This window comes from Macaca fascicularis, chromosome 8 (assembly GCF_037993035.2).
Source record: "Macaca fascicularis isolate 582-1 chromosome 8, T2T-MFA8v1.1".
Lineage (NCBI taxonomy): Eukaryota > Metazoa > Chordata > Mammalia > Primates > Cercopithecidae > Macaca > Macaca fascicularis.
This window is the reverse complement of record NC_088382.1, coordinates 133,416,133-133,429,777: the sequence shown is the minus strand read 5'-3', so window position 1 is coordinate 133,429,777 and position 13,645 is coordinate 133,416,133. Positions and strand designations below refer to the sequence as shown.

The 13,645-nt window shown below is 35.7% G+C and overlaps 1 protein-coding gene across 7 annotated transcripts in view; it reads right to left on the bottom strand.

Annotated features, from left to right (window-relative positions):
• The window catches only part of FAM91A1 (family with sequence similarity 91 member A1), a 49,280-nt gene that overhangs the window by 26,725 nt on the left and 8,910 nt on the right, over positions 1–13,645 (bottom strand). For 6 of the 7 annotated variants that reach the window (XR_012416632.1, XM_065519589.2, XM_065519590.2 and 3 more), the window contains 10 exons: positions 12,932–12,999; positions 12,247–12,360; positions 10,969–11,059; positions 10,499–10,561; positions 4,864–4,970; positions 4,316–4,354; positions 3,702–3,814; positions 2,525–2,640; positions 1,764–1,876; positions 1,388–1,474 (listed from right to left, as the gene is read on the bottom strand). Coding sequence is in view for 6 of the 7 variants with exons in the window: in XM_065519589.2 (XP_065375661.1) it covers positions 1,388–1,474; positions 1,764–1,876; positions 2,525–2,640; positions 3,702–3,814; positions 4,316–4,354; positions 4,864–4,970; positions 10,499–10,561; positions 10,969–11,059; positions 12,247–12,360; positions 12,932–12,999 (911 nt within the window). In the remaining variant the exon portion in view is untranslated. Of the gene's footprint in view, positions 1–447; positions 945–1,387; positions 1,475–1,763; positions 1,877–2,524; positions 2,641–3,701; positions 3,815–4,315; positions 4,355–4,863; positions 4,971–10,498; positions 10,562–10,968; positions 11,060–12,246; positions 12,361–12,931; positions 13,000–13,645 lie in introns of those variants that run through there. The other variant, XM_073999404.1, reaches the window with a different exon arrangement.

Here is a 13,645-nt window from a genome sequence, read left to right as displayed (position 1 = left end):
TTACTTAGTGCCTCCTATGGACGATGACCTCCCTAGGAGATAAGGATAGAGTAATGGACAAAACCCCTGCCTTCGCTGGCCTTATAGTTCAATGCATGCTTTTCTGAGTAAGTCACCTTTTAATATGTAGAGACACATATATCCCAGAAACAACACAGAAAATGGAATGATAGGTCTACCAATGGGAAAATAAATAAATTAGATTTGCATAAATTTAAAAAAATCAATCTTAATCAAGATCAGACTACTTAAAAAAATAGCCAAGAATCCACTTTAAAAACTAAGCCTCAGACTGAAAGGCTTTCTCAAGAATGACTTTGTGATGAAAAAGAACATAGATTTATGAGTGAGTATAAGAGCAGAAGTGATCTTACGATTTGCTACATTTGATAAAAGACTAGCTGAGGTGAAAAAAAGATAAAAATCAGGAAACCAGGACTTGAAATGTGCAGTAACACAGTAAGAAATTTATTAGTAAAAGATAATATACAATAAGAAATGGGATTAACAAATAAAGAAGCATGAAGAAATAAATGGCAGTATAAAGGTAAAAGTAAAAGAGACCAATTAATAGGAAAGGATTATCTCACACATATTTCTACACTTATAAAAGTAAAAATCCTACAGAGGAGGAGCAGTGAAAAATGTTACTGTGTTTTTTTTTTGTAAGATATAAAGGAGTTACAGAATCATCACAAATTCTCTAAACAGCACATTTAATATACAAAGTTCATCACTAAAGCACAAAAGGCACCAAAATTATTAGTCAAGGAACAGATTAGGCACACAAACTATCTGAATACAAAGAGGACAGAATAAAATATCCAAAGAATGAAAAACACCAATAAAGGGCAATCAGATTTATTTAGAGCTAAGGAAAACTAGGGCTGTACTCACGGGGAAAAAGGTGGTTAAGAGCAAATATGGCTGAAGTCTTCAAGATGCTAAAAGGGATAGTGAGAGCGGACATAAATATGATACCCAGGGACATTGTTCCAGATTCAAGGTAAATGGAACAAAAACTTCAAATCAAACTGCTTAAGAGGTGATCTTAGAGAGTCATACCAGAAAAAAAATTGAAAAGTTATTTTAGAAAAAATTTAACTTAAAAAATTACAGACTAAAATTTCCATACCCCATTTCTTCATTATATCAAATTATGTTAAGAATTAGATGAGGTAGACATATCACTTTAAAAATCACAAAATCAATTCACCCACTCAGTGTTTAAGTCTAAATGACTGTCAGAGTACTAAGTTGGGGAATGAGGTAGGAACGAGCAAGAATACACCAAAAGCCCATTCAAATCAATAGACTGCATAACTGGCATTCTGTCAAGCAAGATTCCAAATGCCCTAACATCCCCTAACATGCAACCTAGATTTACCTTTTCTAGTTCTATGAGAAAGCTGTCCAGAGACTCATCTGAGAGTTTGCCTACTTCAAACATTGTGACTGCATGACTTTTCAAGTTCTGAAAAAAAGAAACAAAATATTAAAGCTTTACCTCTCCATTTTTATGCTAATCATAATATCTAATATTTATATTATCCTTTCAAATATATTTAAACTTAACGATCAGTGGGGTGAGGGGCTAATTCTTCCAATTACAAAAGGACCCTCCCGAAAGTTATCATACTCCTCTAAGTCAGCTGTGCTTCAGGAATAAATGTAGTACTTTAAAAAAGATATAAAAGCATTAAATTATTTTATATCTAATATTTACTTTAAACACCTTCATATTTAAACAAGAATTGGCTTACTGGTGAAAGATTTCCCATCATTAAGAAGGCAGTAAGAGTGGAGTCAAACAGGAATGCGATGCGCTTCGTGTGTCCTGTAGACAGACTCAGGCTGCTTACACTGGCTGTGTCAGCTGAAAAACACCGTAATTTAAAATCAAGTAAATGGAAATTACTCTTTGCTTACCATTTGGAGTGAAAGTATTTAATTTCAGCTTTATTTCATAACCAGAAAGTACGTAATTTTAAAAAGGCACTAGCATAGTCATAAAAGGTTCCAGACATACCTATTTTGAAGTGCAAAGAATATTAAAAAGCATTTAACCCTAGGCCTTGTCCACTATGCTGTTTCCCTTTGGGCTTAGCCTCACTATTCCCTCGGGCTGAAATGGCTTTCCTTCCCTGACCAGCTGGCAGGCTCTTCTTCATTCTTAGCTCAAATAATATCTTCTCTGTGAAGGCTTCCCAAACCTCTCTAGCCAATTAAGGGTCTCTTCCTCTTTGCACCCTACAAGCATCATAATTGGTGCCCGTGTTGTTGTAATTTGTTTGGTCACACTCTCTTCTCTCTCCTTAGATTTAATGCTTAGAAGAAAGGTACCATATTCTTGTCAATTGTAGACACCCAGGACTTAGCACAGTGCCCAAAACACAGTGAAACACTCGAAGACTGCGTATTGAATAAAATCTAAAACAAAACTAGAAGACAACTATAAGAATACATGCCCGGACATGTGCCGTACCTACAGACAGGCTCTATGTTAAACTGAGTTACTGCTAACCTGGATCTTCTTGACTATTTGTATCAGTGTCAGTTGCCGATGAAGCTTCTTGTACAGGACTCCTACTTTCCCCTCCATCCCATGACAAGAGCATCTTCTGTGGATCTAAGGTACTCCTATTAATGGAGAATGCATTTGCTTTTTAAAAATCATATAAATGACCTTACATTAAAATATCTACTGAAGACTTAAATGATGAACAATCCATCAAAATCCAGTCTCATATTCAAGCCCAAAATTAAGACGCAGCCCAAAAATGCTCTGCCTACATACAACAAGTGTTCCTAACTAAGATCCACAGATAGGCTTCAAAAAATTCAAGAACCCTTCAAGATTTTATGTAAAATATGTATTTGTTTTTCTTCTGGGAAAAGGCTTCTTAGTTTTCATAAGATTCCAAAAAAGATCCATAACACACACAAGATCAAAAATCACTAATATATAGGGCTCACCTCAACTGACAGGTTGAATAAATAAAATTTCTGGGCCAGGCGCAGCGGCTCACACCTGTAATCCCAACACTTTGGGAGGTCAAGGCCGGTGGATCTGTTGGGGCCAGGAGTTTGAGACCAGCCTGGCCAACATGGTGAAACCCCACCTCTACCAGAAATACAAAAATCAGATGGGCATAGTGGTGCAAGCCTATAGTCCCAACTACTCAAGAGGCTGAGGCATGAATATCGCTTGAGGCCGGGCGCGGTGGCTCAAACCTGTAATCCCAGCACTTTGGGAGGCCGAGATGGGCGGATCACGAGGTCAGGAGATCGAGACCATCCTGGCTAACACGGTGAAACCCCGTCTCTACTAAAAAATACAAAAAACTAGCCGGGCGAGGTGGCAGGTACCTGTAGTCCCAGCTACTCGGGAGGCTGAGTCAGGACAATGGCATAAACCCCGGAGGTGGAGCTTGCAGTGAGCTGAGATCCGGCCACTGCACTCCAGCCTGGGCACAGAGGGAGACTCCGTCTCAAAAAAAAAAAAAAAAAAAAAAAATCGCATGAAACAGGAAGGTGCAAGTTGCAGTAAGCCAAGATCGCGCCATCGCACTCCAGCCTGGGTGACAAGAGCGAGACTTTCTCTCAATAAATAAATAAACAAATAAACAAATTTCTGTATGTAAAATTAAATGTCTTTTCAAAAGGAAACTCTAATATCTCATACTGAATAAATAAGTTACTTTAATCTGTTTACGGATGGAACATTCTTCCATGATGAATGAAGTTGATCCAAATTTATTACTTGTCCCTTCTTATGGGCAAAGCCCAATCGGCAATACATTGAAACAGCATTCTGAAAGGAATACAAAGGAAACTAATTAGCATTTAAAATAAACTAGACATCAGAATATTTGTAGAGAAAAAAATAGTGTAATAGACTAATAGTGATTCTCAAACATTTTCAGCCCATAACTAGAAACTATTTTCAGTAGACCTGCTCCTCCCTTAAGGTCTTCCTAAATGTATAGGAGGAAATGTTTCCACCTCTCTGGCCTTGCCCTCCCTACATCTACCCCTAATGAAGCAGGAGCTGTGGCTTTAATGGACCTCACTACAAGATACTGTTTTTGCTGCTGCTTGCATGAGTGCTCTCTTTTCAGTCCATGTGTTTGAATCCCAATTCAGGGCCCCTTATCCTGCTCTTTACAAGTGCCCCTTTACTGTGCACACTCTCTCAGACAGCTAACAACAATCTCAATGCCTTCGTTTCTCAGTAGCTTATCAAGATAAAAATCTACTAGTAAAATCCACTCAGTTATCACATCACAAATAAATCAGCACAAAAATAATATACCTTAACCAGGGATAAATCAATCTCAAGGACATTTGCAAGCTGGAAGATAAAATTAAAATTTATTTTTACATTATTAGAATCAACAGCACATTACACAGTTGTAATAGACTAATATAATCATAATTAGCAAAATTTTAAAATTATGAATAATTAGAAGACCTGAATAAATTTTGAATTCAGAACTTTCTTCTTTCCCTATCTCTAAGATCCTTATAGTACAAATCCAGGCAGTGACCATAACAATTTAAGATTCCTTACTCTTTAATTTTGTCTCATTTAAAATAAAATTCCTGGATAGATCAATATAGTCTACAATACTTAAGTATAAAAAGTCATATAGAAAGTTAACCAAATTATAAATTATTAACTTAAATGTTAACATACATTTATAAGAATTAACGTAAGAATAATGACATTTAAGTGTAATAATGGTATAATCTCCCCACCTGGAGATTTTAAAAACATATTACCATATTAAATAATTTTACTTGCTTTACACAAACTTACAATCTTGAGATTATATTTTCATGAGATGTCGTCAAACTTACCTCTGCAACATTTGTGTGCTCATCTATTGAAACAAAGATCTTATAGAGTAGAGTTTCAAAATAATCACCTTGCACTCGATTCATTACAAAACCTTCAAGAGGTGGAACTAAAACAGAAGAGATTTTTCTCAGTGATACAATTTTATAAAACAAGAAAGTATAATTTACATATCTAATTAAAAAAAGAAACCTCTAACTTAAGGACTGAATGCAGCTTTTGATTTATTTATCCACTCCACAGCAGTTTTCTGAAACTCTACAACAATACCTACACAGAGAAGACTCTGAAGGTAGACACAAAATCCACAGAGCTCATTTAATTCACCACGAAACTCTCAGAGTTACTGAGACAGGTAACTCAGAAACGCTGGATGACGTGGACTTGGTAGAAGGGCAAGGGAACAGGGGCTGCTTCAGAAAGGGGGAGCCTGCAAAGGGCTTCTAATACATTGTTTTTGATGCCTCATAGGCAGCAGGGGTGAGTGGGCCAAAGCTGAAAGGCAAATGATTGCAAGAAAGAGTTGCTATGCTATACGAAAACCAGGTGGATGCAAAGTATTGGCTCTGTCTGCCCATCATCCCTCCTCCATCCTAAAAAGGGAAATTCATCTGCATGACCGTCACGTTTACCAGGAGTCACTGGGCTAACTTGTTCTTTGGGGCTTTCTATTCTGGTATCCTCCCCAGTGGGCCTCAGTGGGAACAGGGTCAAGATCCCCTCGAGCACAGTGGGCAGCCCAACCATCACTCTCCACTCGAATGTTCATTCATACTCACTTCTATCTCTTTGGTCCAAATGTTCTAATCTGATTTACCAAAGTGCTCTGCCCAGCCAATAAAAAACAAGCTCTATGCTTTCCTTTGCCATTCTCCCCTGTGCATACATTTACCCTGAAAATATCCTAAAAGGAGGAATGTCTTGGCCATAGTAGCATTTGGGTATCCTTATGTCCCCTGGCCCTAATATCATCTAATTGTACCCGAAAACTTAAATTATTCCTAACAGTGAAAAATAAGACAAAATTCAAATGGTCAAAATTAAGACACTGAAAAACTATAATGTGCATACATTGGAGGATAGGTTATTCACTTTACAGATCTGGCTCATGTCATTTTCTAATTTAGCACTACCTATATTTCTAGTCATCTAGGTACTTTTAATGATCAATGGTTTCTTTTTAGAAATATTTTAGAAATCCCATATTTGACAACATTAATTATTTCCCTACACTATCAGCTATGTAAATAATAATAGCATTTATTGAATGCTTACTAAGTGCTAGGCTATTACCAAGTACTTTATATATACATTTTCATTTAATCCTCCTAACTCCATGAGTTATACGGTAGTATAATTACCCCTATTTCTAAATGTATTTATTCATTCATTCACTTGCTTATTTATTTATTTGTTGAGACAGGGTCTCACTCTGTCGCCCAGGCTGGAGTGCAGTGGGGGGATCGTGGCTTACAACAGCTTCAATCTCCCAGGCTCAAGCAATCCTCTTGCCCCAATCCCCCAAGTAGCTGGCACTACAGTCACAAGCCAGCATGCATGACTAATTATTTTTATTTTTATTTTTGTAGAGAAGGAGTCCCTTTATATTGCCCAGGCTGGTCTCCAACTCCGGGGCTCAAGCGATCCCATGCCTTGGCTTCCCAAAGTACTGGGATTACAGGTGTGAGTCACTGTGCTTGGCCAGTTACCCCATTTGGAGAGATAAAGAAACCAAGGCACTATGCAATTAGAAATTTTCCTAGGTCAAAATTTATATCTAAGCAAAAACAGTAAGGTGACTCTACATGAAGAAATCTGAAATAGTCTCTAATTCATATTAAATTTCTTTTAAAAGTCTAGAGTACACCATCTGTGTAAAAATACAACCACACACAAAAAAGAATATATACATATATGATACTTCTAGAAGGAAACAGAAGACACTTAACAGTGGCTGCTGAAAGAGAATTGGGTGGCTAAGCACAGAAGTGGAAGGCAGACTTTTTAATACCCCTGTGTAAATTTAGAATTTTGTATCATAATTATTGCCTACTGAAAAATATATTAATAAATTTAATTATAAAAAAATGGTTTGAAGGTTCCTAAAAAAACTAAAAATAGAACTATCGTATGACCCAGTAATCCCACTTCTGAGTATATATCCAAAGGAACTGAAATCAGTGTCTCAAAGGGATATGTGCATTTCCACATTCACTGCAGCATAAGTCACAACAGCCAAGACATGGAAACAACCTAAGTGTCCATCGACAGACAAATAGATTAAAATGTGGTATATATACACAATGGAATACTATTCAGCCATAAAAAAAGAGAAATCCTGTCATTTGCAATGACATGAATAATACTGGAGGAAATTATGCTAAGTGAAATAAGCCAGGCACAGAAAGGCAAATACTGCATGACCTCCCTTTTATGTGGAACCTAATAAAGCTGAACTCACAGAAGCAGAGTAGGAAGATGACTACCAGAGGCTGGGGGAGTAGAGAAGGAGGGAATGGGGAGTTATTGATAAAAGGGTACAGTTTCAGACAGAGGAATGGGCAGCTATTAAGCATATTAAGTTTCAGACAGATGGAATCAGTTTTGAGATTTATTGCACACCACAGTGACTACAGTCAATAAAAATGTATTAAGTATTTCAGAATAAATTTCAGTTGTCTCACCATTAAAAAAATGACAGGTGAGGTGATGAATATGTCAATTAGTTTGATTTAATCATGTCACATTATACACATACATCAAAACATCACATTGTACCCCATAAATGCACACAACTATAATATACATAATATAAATAATATATATATGTATATATACACACACACATACACACACACACATATATAAATGTCTTGGAATAGCCAAGAAAGTTACTAAAAAAAGACTTACAAGGAAAGTTTAGCCATAACTAATATTAAAAGTTACTCTGAGTTACAATAATCAAAACAATATTGTAGGCTGGGCACAGTGGCTCACACCTGTTAATCCCAGCACTTTGGGAGGCCAAGGTGGGCAGATCACCTGAGGTGAGGAGTTCGAGACCAACCTAGCCAACATGGAGAAACCCTGTTTCTACAAAAAATACAAAAATTAGCCGGGCGCAGTGGCAGGCACCTGTAGTCCCAGCTACTCGGGAGGGTGAGGCTGGAGAATCGCTTGAACCCGGGAGGCGGAGGTTGCAGTGAGCTGAGATCGCACCACTGCACTCCAGCTTGGGCGACAAAGCAGGACACAGTCTCAGAGGAAAAAACAAACAAACAAAAAACAATATTGTATCAGCAGAAGAAAAAGGGGTACCAAAATTAGATCCAATATACAGTGGAATTTAGTATACAACAAAAGTTATGCCTCCATTCAGCAGTAATGAGTTATCGAAAAAACAGTGCTAGCATTTGTCCAAATGCTATTGGTTATTCAAAGAGAAGAAAAATAAGTTGAACGCTTACTCCACATCAAATACGAAAATAAGTTCCAAACAAACTACAAATTTAAATATATACAACGAAAGTTCTCAAGATTTTCAGACTATTTCTATATTCTACGGGTATTCCATTCAAACATAACAGAAATCAGGAAGCTATAAAAGACACACAAAATACAGTTAGAAAATCTGATGAATAATGGAATAAATTTATTTAATAAAAGAGCCTTTCATGATTACTCCCTTAAAAGTATTTCTAACCTCCATTTATATTTGTATCACCAACCATAGTGCTTGTTTCTTTTGTCGTTGAAACGTATCTGAAATGCCTCTTTTGAAATCACCTTGAGGTATTATTTGTACTGAATTTGATGCCTTCCACATTGTCAAACTGCTTTTATGTGTTTATTCTAATGTGCGGAACAGCCAAAGAGGTAACATGGTGACAAGGGTAAGTTTAGCAATTAGCATCCCATGGGTCTGTGTGTACCACCAAATGCCAGCAGCTACTAAGTGAAGTATGGTAGAACACATCAACGTAATGGGGCACCATCCATCTGGCCCTTCTCTGACTGCTTTCTTCAAATGAATTTAGTTTAGCCATAAGTAATATTAAAAGTTACTCTAATGTGAGTCAGTGTTCAAACTGACAGTCAAACTGGACTGAAACGAACTAGTCAAAGACTAATCTTTTTATTAAAAGGTGGATCTCAAATGAATCAACGTCAGCTTATCTGATCAGAGTAGGCACTAGAGTAATACTTACATATTTTCCAACTGTGACAGAAACCACGACCACCTCTGTCTTCAGAAATCATTTCCTTGTCAAAATCTTTCTCATTTTAAAACTAGTATTTTGTTATAGCATCAACTATAGAAACCCAAATTAGTATTTCCTTTACTTTTTAAGGAGTCTTTCCAAGCTTAAAATAGGATGCAGGCCGGGCATGGTGGGTCACACCTGTAATCCCAGCACTTTGGGAGGCCGAGGTGGGCAGATCGCTGGAGGTCAGGAGTTCAAGACTGGCCTGGCCAAAATGGTGAAACCCTGTCTCTATGGGTTTTACCTGTAGAGTAAATTAGCCAGGTGCGGTGGTGGGTGCCTATAATCCCAGCTACTCAGGAGACTGAGGCAGGAGAATCGCTTGAACCCAGGAGGCAGAGGTTGCAGTGAGCCAAAATCATGCCACTGCACTCCAGCCTGGGTAACAGAGTTATACTCCGTCTCAAAAAAAAAAAAAAAAAAAGAAAAAGAAAAAAGATTTCACATATGCACAAGGTTTAAAACGTGTTATTAAAGAATCACAAACATATGCCAACCCAAAGGTCTGGACATGCTACAGCATGATATCTTGTCAAGATTCAACACTGATATAAAGAAGTATTTCTGCAATAAACCCTATCACCACTACTTTGTTAATATTAGGGTCATTCTCTGAAATTTTTTTGACACTTTATATTTGATTACACAAATATTCAACATCTAAGTATGATAAAACACAAGAACAATAGTTAAAAGATATGCCACAAGACATACTTGTAACATCTAACCTGAACACAGTAAGTGCTTCTATAAATTGGTAAGAAATATAACCTATAGAAAAAAAAGCACCACTCTGTGTTCAAGGATATTGAACATATCAGTATTGTAGTGGCAAAAAACTGGAAATAATCTAAATTACCAGAAATACAAAATGGTTTAATAAACTGATACATCCATAAAGTGTATGACAAATATACAAGGCTCTTAATATTGGTTTAACTCGGAGAAGCAGGTAAAGGAAGAAGGGAAAAGGAAATAGACAAAAAGACTACAGTAACATGAAAAAATAATGCACTAGTACGTTAACGGAAAGTGAGAACATACAACTCTATGAGATTACCGAACACATGTAAAAACAGCTACACAATGAACAAGGATTAAAAGGTAACACAAATTTATAAAAATATTGATTTGATTTGGGATTGTTAGAAATTTACCTTGGGTTTCTATTACTTTAGTACAGTGTGTACACCAAATACAAAAATGAGAATAAGGAATTTAAGTAAAACCATCGTACTGTGTTAAAATGTAATAAAGAAGAAATATTTTTCTTGAAATATCCTAACATCTAAGATCCTAGAATGGATGATATGCAGTGCTTAGTACCTGATATCCATTCAAAACACAGTGGAAAATGTTAGCACAGACTTACCTGCTATACAACTGTCATCAGATATTGGTACATCCAGATAAATAAATCCTTTGTTATATAAACCTAAAGAAACAAAAGCACCTTGTTTTAGATGGAACACTACACAACAGTGATTTTTCTTTTAAAAAAACTGATTCCTGGCTTTCTGTAAAGATTCTAACAAATGAATGCTATGTGACGAAGGAAGAAGTAAAATAGAAGAGAAAAAGAATTAAGGTTTTTAAATCTCGGTTTCCTGCATATGCTTAGAAGTACAAAATTTTTCTTACCATTCAGTTGCATAAATTTCTAGTGTATGTGACTAATTATAGCCACACTGGAAAACAAAAGACTAAGGTCACATTTCAAACAATAACATGCCTTAGAAAATAGCACTATTTGTACCTACTTGATAAGTAATTGCTAGTAATTATTGATGGTTTAAAACAAGTTTTTATGTTGACAAAAGACCATTTCTACTAACCACTTACTATGTACTACATTGTAATCTAGTGATCCAGAGAGTTGAGGGCCTGAATCGATGATCTTATCAATAGCGCATTTCTCAGGCAAAGTGCATATCTAAGAAAAACAAAATATTTTCAATTAAGTTCTGTCCAAATTAACTAATTTACAAGTCTCCTGAAATTTATTTATGTTGAAACCAGTGATTACATGTTATTAGCTCAATGAACTACATATTTATCACTCTATAATTCAAACAAAAAACTATGCACATAGCCATCAATTAAGGTGCCAAAATATGCAACATACCAACAGAATGTAGAGAACAAACTTACTGTAAGTACCAACATTTGCTGGTGAGTAATATTTGTTCCTTGTCATTGAATTGGAATTAGATCCATCTGCCAACTCAGAATCTCTCTAATCAGAAGTTTAGTTAAACTGCACATGAATATTGTCAGTAAAAGGAAAGTTCACTAGCTTATTTGAGAGCTCCATTAGGAGGTACTTTAGACTGAAGTAAAATTTCTAAGCCTTCCGCTCATTGGATTTAGTACGTACTCTGGAGAAAATTAAATGCAGACTAAAAAGAAGCCTACATACTCATTTACATTGCTTCAGCTACACATAAATACAACCTGGTCTCTAGGTGCCCTCATTACTCCACCCCTTTCCTCTAAATCAATATCCCTTCCAAGATGTGGTCTGACCACTGGGAATATCAACTCTCTTGATCTTGACACTATCGCCCCATAAAAGCACCTACTGCCTCAGTACAACAGTTCTTCACGGTGATTAAGAGTACAAGTTTCATGGCAAACTGCCAAAAAATCCTGGACCTTTACTACTGCTAAGATTTGAGGTGTTACTTAATTGTTCTGGGCTCACTTTCCTTATCTGTGAAATGGGGGTGCAAATAATACATATTAAGTAAGACAATATAAAAAGCACTTGCAATAGAGCCTGGCACATCTAGCATACAGCAGATGTTCAAAAGTGTTAGCCAATATTATTGTTAGTGGTAGCTGTGGCATCATATGTTACTTTACATGAAGTTTCTACCTAATTAACATCCCCAGATAACTGTACTTGAACCAAGTCAGGTCTCCCTCACCATTAGAAAGTATCTCTGAAACTCACCAATATTCTAGTCTACTAAGATCATTTTAAAATTTAAGTTTAAGTTTCATTTTCTTCAGGAAAACAAAATAATGTTACTTTTTTAAAAAGTATAAGCTATAATTAAAAATTGTAAAATAAACTAAAAACTAAAAATTCTATGTTTCACTTTTAAAGATTTCTACCTTGATGTCATCTTCTGTGATATATCCAGCCTGCACCACCCACCACGCCTCTATGGCAATTTCCACCGGCTTTATTGGTAGAAGATCACGGGCTGTTTTCCTTCTGAAGAATTTCTGCAATGGTACAAACACTTGAGAATTTGCAATCTAAAATTATCACTTTCTTCTTTCATCAATCATATCATAAGATTGTTTGTAACGGACTAAATAAGTATCTTCTTAAACCTTCATGTTTTAAAATCTTAATAATTCTAGATATTAACATATTGTATGAAGAAAGTCATTCTTAAATTGTTTCAAAATAAATTATTTCAAAACACTAATTGTTAAATCCAGATTTACTTCCAGAAACTCAAGCGAAACCCAAGCAGTAAAAACTGCATTTGAAAATGCGAACACTTATTTCACCCATTAAGTGAACTCTACAAGTAGAATGAGCAAATAAAAAGACTAAGAGAACAAAAATAATTTTTAAAAGTAAATGTTTTATGCATTAAACATTTTAAATAATCATTTAAGCTATAACCTAGAGAATACCGAGGAGTTCTTTTTGTATTGTTTCTGTGTTAAGTACATTTTATTTGGTCACAGACAAACAATTCATTATTTCTACCGCTTAAAAAAACTAATCAAACTGTGTGATGAGGCCAAAACAATGAAAAAGAAAGGGAAAGTACTAACTTACTTTTGATGATCTACATTGATTCATAAGATCAATATACTGGTTTCTTCCTATGCCAAGAAGCCTTAGACCTGAAAAAAAGTCTTTCCTTTAAAAACATTTAATATATCTTGAAATCTCAATACACTCACAAGTGATTGTAGGAAAAGCCTGAATTTATGTTCATCTTTCAATTACTAATCAAATATCAATATCAAATTAAAAGGAAGTCTTCAAACAAAACATAAAAGCTAAACTTTGGGAGAGATGAAATCAAGCTGACACTTCTAACAAATAAAAACATTTGTAAAAAGCAGAACTCCTGCCAATTTTAGGGAGTCAAAATGTAATTCTCAGCGAAAGCTTCTTAAACAACAGAATTATGACACATTCAAAATACACACTTTGCCAATGTAAGCATAATAAAACAGCAGCAAGTTACTAAAAACTGACCTGCAAAAATACTGTGTACAAGTTTTCCTCCCACATTTAATACACACACAGCCCAAGTATCAGAAAGAACTTCATTCTCTGGAAATATATAGATTAGTCCTATTTTTCTGATTCTACCCCTCTCAAATATTCCTCTCTTAGACATTTAGAGTAAATCTTATACATGCGTCTGGTATCATCTGATAAAATTCCCACTACTTATGTTGCTTACTGTTTTCATTTTTCACATATTTCAGGTTAAAAACACACATTACAATATTAACAGATGACAGGATGCACAGACAC